Source organism: Scomber japonicus, chromosome 23, assembly GCF_027409825.1.
Source record: "Scomber japonicus isolate fScoJap1 chromosome 23, fScoJap1.pri, whole genome shotgun sequence".
Lineage (NCBI taxonomy): Eukaryota > Metazoa > Chordata > Actinopteri > Scombriformes > Scombridae > Scomber > Scomber japonicus.
The window spans coordinates 24,710,385-24,727,619 of NC_070600.1; the positions used below are offsets into that span (position 1 = coordinate 24,710,385).

Genomic DNA, 17,235 nt, shown 5'->3' on the forward strand with positions numbered 1-17,235 from the left:
AATGTTGTGGAGGAGTTTGCAAGGAGAAAGGTCATTGCATAAGGGAACTACTCTAATGTGTGTGTGTGTGTGTGTGTTGTTAATGTGCATTGTTGTTTTTTTATGACTCTGAAAACATTTGTTGTTGGGATGTTTGATATTGTGGAGATTCTTAAAACAGGTTGTTTGCTATTCTTTGAAGTGTTTCTGCATATCTGAGTGTAGTGTAGTGTGTTGATAATACACACACACACACACACTGCATGCGCTGAGAGTCTTGTGTTCTCAATTAATTGATTAGTCTAAAAGATATACTCAGATATTAGTGAAATAGTTGATTAATAATGAAAAATGAAGCCAAACTTTAAAATGGGAATTTAGACATTTTCAAAACCCTCCGAAAATATTCAATTTTCTATTAAAAATACACAAAAGCAGAAAACTAAAACTACTTCATCACTTAAACTCACTAAAACTAGTCAATGCCTTCAAAATAAAACTAAACACTACTTCATCACTTGTTAAACTGACTAAAAACTAGTCAATTCCTTCAAAATAAAAATAAAACTACTTCATTACTTGTTAAACTCACTAAAAACTAGTCAATTCCTTCAAAATAAAACAACTAAACCTAGTCAATGCCTTCAAAATAAAACTACTTCATTACTTGTTAAACTGACTAAAAACTAGTCAATGCCTTCAAAATAAAATTAAACTAAAACTACTTCATCACTTGTTAAACTCACTAAAACTAGTCAATTCCTTCAAAATAAAACTCAACTAAAACTACTTCATCACTTGTTAAACTCTGAAATCAAACTTTTAACCTTTTCTGGAGTAAAAAAAACAAAATCAAATCACAGAAAATAAAAAAAGCAGCAGCCATGTTTTAGTTTGTTTCCGTTGTTTTTTTTATTGTCCAATAAATGTCTTTACAAATGTTCTCAGACGATGACGGCAGGCCTCGCCCCGAAGGCCGGACTGAAGGCCACACAAAGGACACTTGGAAAAGAAACAGAGTCCATGTTTTACAGAAGAAAAAAAAATAAAATATAATAATAACTGGTCTGATACACACTTTCCCTTCTACACGGTGGTGGTTTTAGTTTTTAAGGAGCTCTTCATGGGAGGGGTTGGAGGAATGGGAGGGGCGGGAGGCAAGGGCGAGGCGGAGGGGGGAAACATTCACACCAGGTTCAATCAGTGAAAAATACAAATCCTGCCGACACAATAAATATCCAGAGCAACAAAAAAAACAACAAAAAAAGACACTCACTCTTCATCTTCATCATCATCATCATCCTCGACACTTTCATTAAAACATCAACTGTTACTGCAAGTATTTTAATTTGTAAAACCAAATCGACTGGACTTTTATTTTTGGAGGTCCCCCCACCCACAACCCCCCCCACCTTTATTCTCCATGAAAAAAAAAGAAAAAAAAAAAAAGACAGAAACTTGAGTGGTAAAGATCGCAGATGTGAAGCTCCTCGTGCAATAACTCGTCTGGATTCACTCGACGAACCAAAATAATGATAATAATAATAAAAAAAACCCCCCAAAAAACGAACTTATCGGTTTGTAAGATGCGTCGTCGTTTCTCTACAGCAGCGTCGGACCAAAAGGGAATGTAGCCGTGGCAACCAGCGAACGCCTGCTTCTCAGATTTACGATTTTTTTTCCTTTTTTTTAATAAAGAAAAAAAAAAAAAACAAAACAAAAAAAAAACTTCACAGTAATGACGACCAAATTTTATTTATGGTGAGGAAAAACCGAGAGGGAGGCGACGAAACAGCTGGATGACGTGAGCGGAGTACAAATGTGTGAGTGTGTGTGTATTCCTGTGTGTGTGTCTCTCTGTATGTGTGTGTGTGTGTGTGAAACCGGGCAGTGATGAGGTCATCGCGTCGTCAGGTTTCGGACCGGCGGACAGCAGAGGGGACGACCGGGTGGTGAAGTCTGCCATTTTTATTTTCTTAAAAACAAAAAAACAAGAGAAGGAAGGAAGGAGAGAAGGAAGCGGCCGGCAGACGTTTGTCGGTTCGCTCCTCCGCCCGCTCGCTCGCTCAGCCTTTCTTCTCCTCCAGAGTTTTGTGGAGCTCGTCGGCGTCGTCGGCCGTCTTGACTCGGATCAGAAGAGGGACGGGGCTGTTGGCGTTCTTGTCGTCCACGGCCGGGTTCGGGACGCAAACCACCATCACGTTGTTCTTGCCCACTCTGGTGCACGGCATGGACGCCTGCACCATGATGTTCAGCAGGATGTTTCCTACGGAGAGACGGAGAGAAGAAGAAGACGACGTAAATGAAACGGCTTCGACTGGTTTCTGTTTAGAGCTGAACGATATAAAGCAGAGGAGTTAAACTCATTTTCATTCAAGGGACACATACAGACCAGTTTGATCTCATGTGGGCCGGATCATTAAAAAGATGGAGGGAAGGAAGGAAGGAAGGAAGACAGAAGGAAGGATGGAGGGACAAATGGAAGGAAGGAAGAAAGGGTGGGAGGAGGAAGGAAGGAAGGGTGGAAGGAAGGAAGGAAAAAAGAAAGACAGGGAGGAAGGAAGGACAGAAGGAAGGATGGAGGGACAGAAGGAAGGAAGAAAGACAGAAGGAAGGATGGAGGGACAGATGGAAGGAAGGAAGAAAGGGTGGGAGGAGGAAGGAAGGAAGGGTGGAAGGAAGGAAGGAAAAAAGAGACAGGGAGGAAAGGAAGGACAGAAGGAAGGATGGAGGGACAGAAGGAAGGAATGAAGGAAGAAAGACAGAAGGAAGGATGGAGGAAGAAGGAGGAAGGAAGGAAGAAAGGGTGGGAGGAAGAAGGAGGAAGGAAGGAAGAAAGGGTGGGAGGAAGAAGGAGGAAGGAAGGAAGAAAGGGTGGGAGGAAGAAGGAGGAAGGAAGGAAGGAAGACAGACAGAAGGAAGGATGGAGGGACAGATGGAAGGAAGGAAGGAAGAAAGGGTGGGAGGAAGGAAGGAAGGACGGAAGAAACGAAGGAAGGAAAGAAGGAAAAAAGAGACAGAAGGAAGGATGGAAGGACAGATGCAGCTTCATCACTTTCACTTCAGCTTCACTCTGAGCTCCTTAAAAAGACTCTTCAGCTCCTTTCACAACTTGAATTAACACAAAACTTCTTTATAACATTTACTTCAACTCAAAAAACTAAAACCTTTAAAGCAGAGGAGTCAAACTCATTTTCATTCAAGGGCCACATACAGACCAATCTGATCTCCTGTGGGCCGGATCATTAAAAAGATGGAAGGAAGGAAGGAAGGAAGGAAGGAAAAGAGGGATAAGAAGGAAGAGAAGACCGGAGAGAAGGAAGGAGGGAAGGAAGGAAGGAAGGAAGAGAAGACCGGAAGGAAGGAAGGAAGGGAAGAGAAGACCAGAAGGAAGGAAGGAGGGAAGGAATGAAGAGAAGACAGAAGGAAGGAAGAGAAGACAGGAAGGAAGGAAGGAAGAGAAGACAGGAAGGAAGGAAGGAAGGGGAGAGAAGACATGAAGGAAGGAAGGAAGGAAGGGAAGAGAAGACAGGAAGGAAGGAAGAGAAGACAGTAAGGAAGGAAGGAAGGAAGGAAAAGAAGACAGATGGAAGGAAGAGAAGACGGGAAGGAAGGAAGGAAGGAAGGAAGGGAAGAGAAGACAGGAAGGAAGGAAGAGAAGACAGGAAGGAAGGAAGGAAGGAAGGAAGGGAAGAGAAGACAGATGGAAGGAAGAGAAGACAGGAAGGAAGGAAGGAAGGAAGGAAGGGAAGAGAAGAGAAGACAGATGGAAGGAGGGAAGGAAGGAAGGGAAGAGAAGAGAAGACAGATGGAAGGAGGGAAGGAAGGAAGGGAAGAGAAGAGAAGACAGATGGAAGGAGGGAAGGAAGGAAGGGAAGAGAAGAGAAGACAGATGGAAGGAGGGAAGGAAGGAAGGAAGAGAAGACCGGAAGGAGGGAAGAGAAGAGAAGACAGATGGAAGGAAGGAAGGAAGGAAGGGAAGAGAAGACAGATGGAAGGAAGGAAGGAAGGAAGGTAGGAAGGACAGACAGAAGAAAGGAAGAGGATGTAGGAAACTGGGCTGGATTGGACCTCTTGGTGGGCCGGTTCTGGCCCACGGGCCGCATGTTTGACACCCCTGCTTTAAAGACTTTATCAGTTTCTTACACTTTAAATGAGACTTGAACTAAAACCCTAAAAATCTAACTTTAACTCTTTTCACGTCCGTTTCTTTCGGAGCTTTAATTACAGTTCAATATCTATTTTAATATCTTCGGCTGTTTCTTCCATAAATACCTCGTTATTCATTTAGTCCATAAAATGTCGGACAGTTTTATTATTAACCAAAAAATAAGAAAGAAAAAAAACACTCAACAGTGGCTCGACCTGAGCAGGAGCAGCGTTACCATGGCAACTACTTTGCTGTATTCCTGCTGGACCGCCTGAAAGAAGATCTGTAATTTTCTTTTTTTCTTTTGTTTTCTGAGACTGAAGGAGCAAAAACTCGACTTTTATATATAAAAATATATATTTATATGTTTATGTTTCTATATAACGAAGTTCTGGAGATCACATCGTTAGAGAGACGCTTCAGAAAACGTTATGATTTAATCTGTTTGTTGTAGTTTTAGTTTAAATACAGAAATACATTTTTTATGAAACTAAAATAACCGTTTAACCTTCCTGTCATCCTTCCTTCCCCCTTTCTTTCTTTCCTTCCTTCCTTCCTTCCTTCCTCCCTCCCCCCACACCTTCCTTCTTTCCTTTCTCCCTCCTACCTTCCTTCCTTCCGTCCTTCCTTTTTCCTTCCTTCCTCCCTCCTCCCGTCCTTCCTCCTTTCTTTCCTTCCTTCCTCCCCCCCACACCTTCCTTCTTTCCTCTGTCCTTCTTTCCTTCCTTCCTCCCTCCCTCCTTTCTTTCCTTCTTCCTTCCCCCCCTTCTTTCCTTCCTTGCTTTCCTTCCTCCCTCCCTCGACTCAAGGACAACAGGAGGGTTAAAGCTTCTGAAGCCTTTGAATAAATAACTTTAGTGTGTTAGTGGTGATGAGAAGGAAGCTGCAGTTCCTCCGTCTGTCCAGCAGGTGGAGCCGTTTCACCAAACATCAGCTTCACATCTCATCACCTTTCTCTATTTCTGGGAAGCAGTTTGAGTTTAAACACACACGGCTCAGTGATGAATAAGAGCCGGGAAGATTAACAATTAACCCTCCTGTTGTCCTTGAGTCGAGGGAGGGAGGGAGGAAAAGGGAGGAAAGAAGGACAGAAGGAAGGGAGGAAGAAGGGAGGAAAAGGGAGGAAAGGAGGACAGAAGGAAGGAAAGCAAGGGAGGACAGAAGGATGGGAGGAAGGACAGAAAGAAGTTAAGAGGGAGAGAGGAAGGACATAAGGAAGGAAGGAGGGAAGGAATGAAGAAAGGAGAGAAGGAAAGAAGGACATAAGGAAGGAAAGGAGGGCAGAAGGATGGGAGGAAGGGAGGGAGGAAGGACAGAATGAAGGAAGGAATGAGAAAGGAGGGAAGGAAAGAAGGAAGGAAGGAAATAATAAACTAAAGGTTACACCATTAAGACACTGAGTTACATCCCATATATAACTGATATAAGAGAGAGAGAGAGAGAGAGAGAGAGAGAGAGAGAGAGAGAGAGAGAGAGAGAGAGAGAGAGAGAGAGAGGAGAGAGAGAGAGAGGAGAGAGAGAGAGAGAGAGAGAGAGAGAGAGAGAGAGAGAGAGAGAGAGAGAGAGAGAGAGAGAGAGAGAGAGAGAGAGAGAGAGAGTTTTTACCCAGGTTGGTGTCGGCTCGGATGATCATCTGAGTCTTCCCATCAGCGGTCTGTTTGAGGTGAAGCGTTCCGACTCCTTTCTCCTTAAACTCCGACTCCTTCTTATAGAACAGTTTACACCTGAGACACACAGAGAGGAGGAAACATTAAACTGAGACACACAGAGAGGAGGAAACATTAAACTGTGACACACAGAGAGGAGGAAACATTAAACTGAGACACACAGAGAGGAGGAAACATTAAACTGTGACACACAGAGAGGAGGAAACATTAAACTGTGACACACAGAGAGGAGGAAACATTAAACTGTGACACACAGAGAGGAGGAAACATTAAACTGAGACACACAGAGAGGAGGAAACATTAAACTGTGACTCCTTCTTATAGAACAGTTTACACCTGAGACACACAGAGAGGAGGACACATTAAACAGACACACAGAGAGGAGGACACATTAAACTGTGACACACAGAGAGGAGGACACATTAAACTGTGACACACAGAGAGGAGGACACATTAAACTGTGACACACAGAGAGGAGGGACACATTAAACTGTGACACACAGAGAGGAGGAAACATTAAACTGAGACACACAGAGAGGAGGAAACATTAAACTTCCTGTTGTCCTCTCGGGTCAAATTAACCCCGTCTGTTTTAACCGTTCCTTCTTTCTTGCTTTCCTTCCTTCCTTCCTTCCTTCCTTCCTCCCTCCCTCCCTCCTTCCTTCCTCCCTCCTTCTCTCTTTCTTTCCTCCCCCTACCGTCCTCCCTTCCTCTTTTCCTTTCTCCCTCCTTTCCTCCCTTCCCTCCCTCTAAAAGCTTTAGAGCACCGCCTGCTGGATGAGACGGAAACTACATGAAAACAAACTTTAAGCTCTACGAGGGTTCATGTTCAAATCTATGTGTGAGTGTGTGAGTGTGTGTGTGTGTGTGTATGTGTGTGTGTGTGTGTGTTAGTGTGTATATATATATATATGTGTGTGAGTGTTAGTGTGTGTATGTGTAAATGCATGTGTGTTAGTGTATATATGTGTGTGTGTGCAGCTGCAAATAGATGTGTGTTGTCTTGCAGGTCTGTATTTATAGCATTATATCTAAATCTGTCTCACACACACACACTCGTGCACACACACACACACACACACACACACACACACACACACACACACACACAGAATATAATAAGAAACACATTTACTGTCTGTTTTGTAACCAAACTGACCATTTAAAGGGTAAAAATCCTGAACATTAAAACATTTGATCATTAATAACAGGACCGACGCTGGTTATAAACTAACATTTAAACCCTTTCTGCCCGTAACGAGCCGCGCGTGTGTGTCTCTGTGTGTGTATGAGACCCTTTCTAAGGTTTTTACAGTCAGACGTACTTCTTGGAGTAAAAGGCGTCGTCCTCTTGAACTTCTTTGATCTCCGCTTCGGCGGCTCGTCCGACTCTTCGTCTCCGTTCTCGTCTGCTGGAGAAAAAAAAAACAAAAACATAAAGTTTAAAAACGATTCATCGACCGACAGGGATAAATCAATCAATCAATCAGTCTTTATTGAGCAACAGTGGAGAGAAAAAAATCCCTTTTAACAGGAAGAACCCTCAGAACCAGACTCAGAGTGGGAGAACATCTGCCTGGACCGGTTGGGGTTGAGAGGAGAGAGAGAGAGAGAGAGAGAGAGAGGAGAGAGAGAGAGAGAGAGAGAGAGAGAGAGAGAGAGAGAGAGAGAAGAGAGGAGAGAGAGAGAGAGAGAGAGAGAGAGAGAGAGAGAGAGAGAGAGAGAAGAAGGAGAAAAGAGAGAGAGAGAGGTAGAGAGAAGGAGAGGAGAGAGAGGAAGAGGAGAGAGAGAAGGGAAGGCTAGGAAAGAAATATTTTCTAAAATCATTCAAATGTCTTTTTTTCTATAAGATAAATAAAATATTAATTAATGAGTGATGTTAGGATATGAACAGGTTAGAAATAAATATATATAAATGACATTAAAAAGCCTGAATCCTTGAGTTATCTTTTTTTTTTTTTTTTAACTACAGGTCAAAATGTTTACCCTCCTGTTGTCCTCGAGTCAAGGAAGGAAGGAAGTAGGAAGGAAAGGAGGGAGGAAGGTAGGAAAGGAAAGGAAGGAACGAAGGAAGGGAGGAAAGGAAAGGAAAGAAGGAGGGAAGAAAGAAGGAAGGGAGGCAGGCAGGAAGGAGGGAAGGAAGGAAAGGAAAGAAGGAAGAAAGGAAGGAAGAAGGAGGGAAGAAAGAAGGAATGGAGGAAGGAAGGAAAGGAGGCAGGAAGGAAGGAAAGGAAATAAGGAAGAAAGGAAGGTAGGAAAGAAAGAGAGAAGGAAGGAATCAGGAAGGAATAAGGAGGAAAGGAAAGAAGGAAAGAAAGGGGGATGGAGGAAATACAGACGGAAGGAAGGAAGGAAGGAAGGAAGGAAAGAAGAATAAGACGGGGTCAATTTGACCCGGGAGGACGACACAAGGGTTAAATATAAATGATTAAAAAAAGCAAATAGTTTAAAGTCGATGTTACCTGCAGGCTGAGTCTCCTCCGCTTTCTTCCCGCCGAAGGAGCCGGGCGCTCCGAACAGGGAGGAGGAGGAAGAGGAAGAGGAAGAGGAGGAGGAGAAGGAGAAGCTGGGAGGCGTCGATTTGGACCCTAAGGAGCCCAGAGCCGAGCTGTCCACCTTCTGCCCGAAGTTAAACGTGACGCCGACGGGGATCGGAGCAGTTTTGTCCGTCTTATCTTTGCCAAAGGAGAACAAAGCGGCCGGAGTCGGAGCCGCCGCCGCTGCCGAGGAGGAAGAAGAGGAAGAGGAGGAAGAGGAGGAAGCAGCAGCAGCAGGAGGAGAAGGGGAAGCTGTAGGGGGGAGCTGCTTCTTCTTCTCCTCCGAGGCTCCGTCAGCAGCTCCAGCAGCTCCGGCTCCGGCTCCGTACTGCCGCTCGATGCTGGCCAGGTGCCGCTCATAATCCCTGAAGATGGGGTTGAGGTCGCACAGCGGGTTGTCGTTCACGTGTTTGGTGATCCAGTCTCGCACCGAGCAGTTGAGAGCGGTGAGCTGCCGGCTGTACTCCTTGTTACTGCTGCTGCTGCCAGTGCTGCTGCCGCTCTGAGACGAGCTCAGCGAGGAGCCGTTGGTCTGCTTACCGATGACGTCATCGCAGGGTTTGGAGGAGGCGGGGCCGTTAAACGTCAGACCTGAGGAGGAGAGGGAGAGAGGTGGTTAGTGTGGTGGAGAGGAGGAGAGGCGTTGGTGTGATGGAGAGGAGGAGAAGAGAGGAGGAGGTGGTTAATGTGATGGAAGAGAGGAGAGGAGAGGAGAGGAGGAGGAGGAGGAGAGGCATTTAGTGTGGTGGAAGAGAGGAGGAGGAGAAGAGAGGAGAGAAGAGAGGAGGAGGAAGAGAGAGAAAGGTTAGTGTGGTGGAGGAGAGGAGAGGAGAGGAGGAGAGGCGTTAGTGTGGTGGAAGAGAGGAGGAGAAGAGGAGGTGTTTAGTGTGATGGAAGAGAGGAGAGGAGTTGGTGTGATAGAGGAGAAAGAGGAGAGGAGAAAATATGAGAAGAGAAGAGAGGAGGAGGAAGAGAGAGAAAGGTTAGTGTGATGGAAGAGAGGAGGAGGAGAAGAGGAGGCGTTTAGTGTGATGGCAGCTGGAGGAGAGGATGAGAGGAGGAGGAGGGAGGAGGCGAGGAGGAGGAGGAGGAGGATCCCCCCCCCCTCCATCCTGCCCTGAGGCGTCATGGCAACATGAAGAGGAAAAGCATCGAGACACAAACAGCTGATTCGGCTCCGTTAGTCCAGTCTGCTGCTCACAGATAGTTACTCATCTCATTAACTCCTTAATTATATATTTAATTATCTGTTTGTTCATTTAATTATATATTTATTTAATTATATTTTTATTTAATTATATATTTAATTATATTTTTATTTAATTATATATTTATTTATCTGTTCATTTAATTATATATTTATTATTTATTTATAAAAACAGCATTAAAGAACTTAAACATATGTATATTCATTAAATATAAAAATAAACCTTTAATTAAAGTTTATAAAGCACATTATAATAAAACAGCTTTATTTTGCTTTTATTTTGAAACATCTGCAGCATCAACAGTTTTAATACTACTCACTGGGTTATTTTATTTTGGAGTATTATTAATATTTCAGTTATAAAATCAGATTTGCTTCGATATAAAAAAGATTCTCAGATAAATGAAGCTGTTAATATTATAAAAAGAAGCTTCTGACTACAGCCGGATGATATTTTGAGACTTTAAATAAAAATAAATGACATTAAGTTACGGTGCTTTGTGTTAGTCTGTGCAGCAGCGAGCAGAGACTCGACCGACTACTGTATTAAATGACCAGATAAAAATAGGACGGCGGTTCGAGTCACGTAGACCCGACCGACGTGTGTGTGTGTGTGTGTGTGTGTGTGTGTGTGTGTGTGTGTGTGTGTGTGTGTGTGTGTGTGTCAGGATTACTATAATATCTGTATTTCTGCTGCAGCGTAACATTTACAGGATAATAATTAAATATAATATAAAACCAGACCTTTAGTTTAAGTCTAATTTGATCTCAGCTGTAAAATATAAAATATATATACCGTAAAGTCCGGAATATAAGCCGCTACTTTTTTCCCACACTTTGAACACTGCGGCTTCTACTACGGTGCGGCTAATGCATGTTTTTTTTTTCCGTGGTGCCCAAAACATTTTGCCTAGTAACAGTAGACCAATAAAATTGATGAGTTCACAGAGGTCCAATGAAACTGTGATAAATCAAGCGCGCTTTATTATTGTAAATCAGTCATTTGTACTGACTCTCATCAACATGGAAAATACTCGAAGAAAAGCATATGATGCAGCTGTTACGTACTTTATTATTTTTTCACTTTGCTTCATGTTTGATACACGTTGTTGTCCGACTCGTTCATAGGAGAGAACGGGAGAGTTCGCTCAGTAGGTAAATTTTAATTGAAAGTTTTCCAATACAAGACGTACAATGACAGGTGTGAACGAGGTAGATTACTCCAGTAAAAGTAAGACTTAGTTTAATGACTTAGAAGTTGCTAAATGACTTTAACGAATTTCGTTAGTTTATATAATGCAGATTTGTAAAGTATTACTTTTATGAGGGTCACAGTCACAGATAATAAACTTAGCACTTCATAATTGTGGTAGCAGCGGTGCAGCAGATGTAATGAAGTCCACGCAGCACGCTGGATGCAAACTAATATTAAGCCTATATCCTATTCATTATATATCTGCGTGATGGCTGTCAGGCATCGCCGATGGACCAACCCTAGCTAATATCTCATATTACAATGTGGGACACCTGCGGCTTAAAATCCGGTGCGGCTTGTATAAGTACAAAATTGATTTTCTTTCTAAAATGAGAGCATGCGGCTTTTAATCAGGTGCGCTCTGTAGTCCGGAATTTACGGTACATCATTTATTCAGACTGAGTGACTGCAAGTTGTCAAAGACCAGCTGTGGTTATCTGGCCTCAGCTCTGAAGGACAACCCCTCCCATCTGAGAGTGCTGGAGCTGAATGGAAACAAGCTTCAGGATTCAGGACTGAAGCGGCTGTGTGATTTTCTGAAGAATCCAGACTGTAAACTGGAGACTCTGAGGTCAGTTCACTGACTGTCTGTTACTATTGTTGACAGGGGTGGGCTGGCCATAGGGAGGTCTGGGAGGTTTCCCAAACGGCCGGTCTGTTCCAGGCTGGTGGCCAGTGGTCAGACCGTTTTTTGTTTTATTTTTATTCTTTTTCTTTATGTTGTTCTTTTTATTATTACCGTTAATAATTATCACCTTATTGTACGATATATACACACACGAGTTATTATAAGATAAATCGATATTTACGTTATGTACGATAAGTCGGTATATAGACACGATGTTAATATTTACGTTATGTACGATAAGTCGGTATATAGACACGATGTTAATATTTACGTTATGTACGATAAGTCGGTATATAGTCACGATGTTAATATTTACGTTATTGTGCGATAAGTCGTATATAGACACGATGTTAATATTTACGTTATGTACGATAACTCGGTATATAGACACGATGTTAATATTTACGTTATGTACGATAACTCGGTATATAGACACGATGTTAATATTTACGTTATGTACGATAAGTCGATATATAGAAATCATGTTAATAATTACGTTATTGTACGATAAATCAATATATATAGACATGATGTTAATATTCACGTTATTGTACGATAAATCAATATATGTAGACACAATATTAATAATTAATTTATTGTACGATAAGTCTTTAACGTACTTATTGTCAGTAAACATATCGGAGGCACGTTGCCGTTCATACGATATTTGTATTTATTAGAATCAAGAATCGACTTTGCGATCGACTCTGGCTAACAGCTGCTAGAACGTAACGGATCTCCTCACCGGGTGTAGCGGACGACGTCGCCCCAGGAGACGAGAAACCTCCGAATGACGGACTGATGCTGTTCCCGTTGGTCAGACCGCCGAGGCCTTTGAAGCCGCCGCCGTTCCCGAACCCAGAGAACAGCGTCGGCGTGGCGGCTCCGCTCGCCGCCGAGGACGCCGCCGCCATCGAGAACCCTTTAAACCCTTTGAAGGCTGTGCTCACTTCGCCCTGAAACACAAGACAAACAGGTCAGACATTAAAATTTAAATAATGATGACGAATTTCTCTGTTCGAGCGTTCATGTAAATCTGCTTTTACCTCTCCTCCGATGTTTCGGCGCTTGGCTTTCTTAATCGCCCGATTCTTCAACACATTGTCGCTCGCCACTGAAAACGTGCCGGCCTGGTGAGAGACGACGGGAAGCCGTTAGTTCAGACTCAAAGGTCGACACATCACCACGTTATTAAACCTGCAGCTCAGTGACTCACCTCCTCTCCCTCCTCCTCCTGATCCCAGTTCCTGTCCGTTAGCTCTTTATCTGCGATCCTCTTCGCCATCCTCCTTTCTTCATCACCGAAAAACAGTAGAAGTACAGTTAGCAGACAGCCACCTCATTTAGGGTTTATTCTCATGACTGATCAGAGCTGGAACATTTATTTTTGCAGTATTACAGTAAAAGTACTGCAGTATTATAGTGATGTAGTATGCAGTATTACAGTAAAAGTACTGCAGTATTATAGTGATGTAGTATGCAGTATTACAGTAAAAGTACTGCAGTATTATAGTGATGTAGTATGCAGTATTACAGTAAAAGTACTGCAGTATTATAGTAAAAGTACTGCAGTATTATAGTGATGTAGTATGCAGTATTACAGTAAAAGTACTGCAGTTTTATAGTGATGTAGTATGCAGTATTACAGTAAAAGTACTGCAGTATTATAGTGATGTAGTATGTAGTATTACAGTAAAAGTAGTGGTTTGGTCCATCTGAAAAGTAACTAAAGCTGTTAAATAAATGTAGTGGAATAGAAAGTAGCATCACATGGAAATACTACAGTAAAGTACTAGTACCTCTAACTGTACTGCAGTAAAGTTAAATCAGAGTAATTATTTACTTTAAAGCAGGTTTAATGTTTGATTTATTCATCACAGAAACATTAAACTGTCATGAGGAGCTAACATCAGATATCAGCTATTAAAGGTCAGATTATTAAAATGTATGAATATGATAATAAACGTGTCAGATTAAAAGTTAACCGGTAAAACGTTGATCGGTACCGGGGGCTAGTAACCGGTGTTACGGTCTAACTGGTGACCGTGTCATCTGTCTCTCTCACAGTAATAAGATACGTTAGGAGAGGTGAATTGGTCTCCTGAACTTACATTAATTATTAGATACTTAGATATTAAAACACATATTAGTATGTATTTACAAATGATTAAACTACAAAGGGTTTTTATTACGGGAAGTCACCAGTTCACACGGTCACCGGATAAACCGTAACGCCGGGAGGAAGCTCACATTAGCCGCTAGCAGCTAACGCCATATTAAACACCGACAGGACGCTAACATTAGCAGCTAGCGCAATATTAAACACCGAGAGGATGCTAAGCTAACATTAGCAGCTAACGCCATATTAAACGCCGCGAGGAAGCTAACGTTAGCATCTGACACATTTAAACGTGTTTTACATTTAAAAACAATAATCTCACCTATTTTTTCCAGGACTGTAGATTCCCAGCTCAGCCTCTGAATGGTTCCCAGGCAGCCGCAGGTCTCTGTTTTACTCGGTTTTAGCTCCTTTGTTAGGTTTAAGGCTGCTCTGTGTTTCTCTCACGCCGCCATTTTACACAGCAGGTCATATATCCGCGTGAGTTTGCGCGCCCCGCTTTGTTGCTCATGCGCATTAGGCAGAGTTCCCATGGGAGTTGTAGTCCGTTAAAAAATGGGTCAGATGGAGTGCAAGTATTAATTTGTTCTGGTTGTATCCATGGTTACTATGGTAATGTAATAGATTACTAGTTACTCTATTTAAGATGTAATAAATTACTAATTACTCTTTTAAAGATGTAATAGATTACTAATTACTCTATTTAAGATGTAATAGATTACTAATTACTCTATGTAAAGTGTAATAGATTACATACATACGATATACTTTATTGTCCCGCTTAGGGAAATTTGTCTTGGACTCAGCAACTGCGCATAAACGCCTTAGCCACAATGACAACTACTCAATTACTAGTTACTTTAACATGTAATAAATTACTAGTTACTCTATTTAAAATGTAATAGATTACTAGTTACTTTAATAAGTAATATATTACTAGTTACTGTATACAAAATGTAATAGATTACCAGTTACTTTAACATGTAATAGATTACTTACTTATTACTTACTTTACTTAACATGTAATAGAACACAGATAACTAATTACTCTATTTAAAGTGTAATAGATTACTAGTTACTCTATTGTAAATGTACAATGATAATCATTATCATTATGAACCTTTATTTAACGAGGAAGGAGCTTACGACAACGACAGAATAACAAAATATAAAGTGAGAAATAACAATAATAAGCAGCAATAAATAGGCAAATGTTAATTATTCAATTAAAACATCTATCTATCTATCTGCTGAGCTGCATTTACATTATGCACTACCTCACATTTATTAAAGTCTTTATTCTAAACATCCACGTGACTTCCTGCCACCCTTACATTCAGCTTAAACATACATTTACAGACTGTTTCTCACTCTCATGTACCGCTCCATCGCTCTACGAGTGTCCCAAACCTCCACAGGGCTCCTTTAATTTAAAGGTTTAGAGTAAAGTCCAACCTGCAGAGCAGCAGCACGAGCTTTCAACACTTAACAGCTGGCCAATTAGAGCTCTAACGCTCCGAGGACCCAACATGTCGGTACAGGACATTAAAAAAGTTACTTCCAGGTTAGAAAACCGCTCCCAACTAGTGAAGGAAGAGTTAAATCATTACAATCACAATAAAAATGAATTTTCTGGACTCTTTTCTGCAGCTTAACCCTCAAGTCAAAGAAGGGAGGGAGGAAAGCAGGGAGGAAGGAGGGAAGGACAGAGGAAAGAAGGAAAGAAGGAAAGGAAGGGAGGGAGGAAGGATGGAAGGAAGGAAGGAAGGAAGGGAGGGAGGAAGGATGGAAGGGAGGAAAGAAGGAAGGAAGGGAGGGAGGAAGGATGGAAGGAAGGATGGAAGGAAGGAAAGGAGGGAGAAAGGAAGGGAGGACAGTGGAAAGAAGGAAGGGAGGAAGGTAGGGGGGAGGAAAGAAAGAGAGAAGGAGGGAGGGAGGAAAGGAAAGAAGGAAGGGAGGAAGGAAAGGAGGAAAGGAAGGAAAGGAGGGAGGGAGGGAGGATGGGAGGGAGGAAGGAAGGATGGAAGGGAGGAAGGAAGGAAGGAAGGAAGGAAGGAAAGGAGGGAGGAAGGGAGGATGGGAGGGAGGAAGGAAGGATGGAGGAAAGAAGGAAGGAAGGACAGAAGAAAGAAGGAAGGGAGGAAGGAAGGAAGGAAGGAAAGCTGGAGGAAGGAAAGAAAGAAGGAAGGAAGGAAGGAAGGAAGGAGAGCTGGAGGGAGGAAGGAAAGAGGGAAGGAAGATAGGAAGGTAGGAGGGAGGAAGGAAAGAAAGAAAGAGAGAAGGAGGGAGGGAGGAAAGGACAGAAGGAAGGGAGGAAGGAAGGAATTCAACCTGTACGCGCGCTCCAGCTAAACAGTTGGGATTTGCCAAAAAAAGAGAGAAGGAATCAGGATGCATGCAGCAACTGGAGGAGGGGGGGGGGGGCAGAGGGGGGTAAGGGTGGGGGGGGGGCAGAGGGGGTAAAGGGGGGGTTAAAGGGGGGGGGGGGTAAAATGGTGCAGAGTTGGACGGCAGATGGCTCGGCTCCAAGCTTTCAGGATCGCGGTCGGCTTTGCCAAAAAGGAACAGGTGCCGGAGAAAAGTAGGAAGTGAGCTGTGGGCGCGAGCGGCAGCAGGAGACTCTTGACCAGCTGGCGGAGAGAAGGATGGAAAAAAAGGAAAAAAAAGGAAAAAAAAAAAAGAAAAGAAGGAAAGTTGGCAGCAGAAAAAAGAGAAAAGCTGTAAAATCCAACATGTGAAGCCTTAAAATAGACCGCTGACATGTTCACACTTAAAGGTTAAAGGGTTTAAACAGTAGCGAAGGAAAGGAGGGAGAGAGGGAGGGAGGGAAGGAGGGAGGGAGGAAGGAAGGAAGGGAGGGAGGAAGGGAGGAAAGGGAGGGATGGAGGGAGGGAGGGAGAGAGAGAGGAAGGAACGACAGAAGGAAGAAAGGGGGATGGAGGAAGGAAGGAAGGACGGAGGAAAGAAGTAAGTAAGGAAGGAAGGTAGGAGGAAGGGAGGAAAGAAGGAAGGAAAGGTGGGAGGAAGGAAGGGAGGAAGAAGGTAGGAAAAGAAAGGAAGGTAGGGAGGAAGAAGGAAGGAAAGAAGGAAAGAAGAAAGGGGGGATGGAGGAAGGAGGGAGGGAGGGAGGTAGGTAGGGAGGAAGGAAGAAGGTAGGAAAAGAAAGGAAGGTAGGGAGGAAGGAAGGGAGGAGGAAGGGAGGAAAGAAGGAAAGAAGAAAGGCGGATGGAGGAAGGAAAGAGAAAAGGAGAGAGGAAGGACAGATGGAAGGAAGGAAGGAGGAAAGAAAGAGAGAAGGAGGGACGGAGGAAAGGAAAGAAGGAAGGATGGAAGGAAAGAAGGTAGGAAGGAAAGCTGGAGGAAGGAAAGAAGTAAGGGAGGAAAGAGAGAAGAAACAAAGAGAGGAAGGTAGGTTGGAGGAAGGACAGAAGGAAGGAAGGAAGGAAGGAGGGAAGGGGGATGAAGGAAGGGAGGAAAGAGAAGAAGGAAAGACAGAGAGAAGGAGAGAGGAAGGACAGATGGAAGGAAAGAAAGGAAGGAAAGAAAGGAGGACATATTTCACATTTATTTCCTGTTTTTTTTAATGACGTTCAGGAAGAAAAGTAAAAATGAATGAGTGAATGAATAGATGGATGGATGGATGAATGAATGAATGAATGAATGAATGAATGAATGAATAGATGGATGGATGGA

At 42.9% G+C, this 17,235-nt stretch overlaps 1 protein-coding gene across 1 annotated transcript; it reads right to left on the reverse strand.

The window, feature by feature from the left end:
* Positions 1-1,981: 1,981 nt before the first annotated feature.
* Positions 1,982-14,003, reverse strand: nup50 (nucleoporin 50). Its single transcript, XM_053344000.1, is given in 9 exon segments — positions 1,982-2,245; positions 5,735-5,853; positions 7,122-7,167; positions 7,170-7,205; positions 8,259-8,924; positions 12,169-12,379; positions 12,470-12,553; positions 12,640-12,716; positions 13,865-14,003. Coding segments are annotated over 8 exon segments (1,431 nt in total). The 5' UTR covers positions 12,709-12,716; positions 13,865-14,003; the 3' UTR covers positions 1,982-2,045.
* Positions 14,004-17,235: the final 3,232 nt, after the last annotated feature.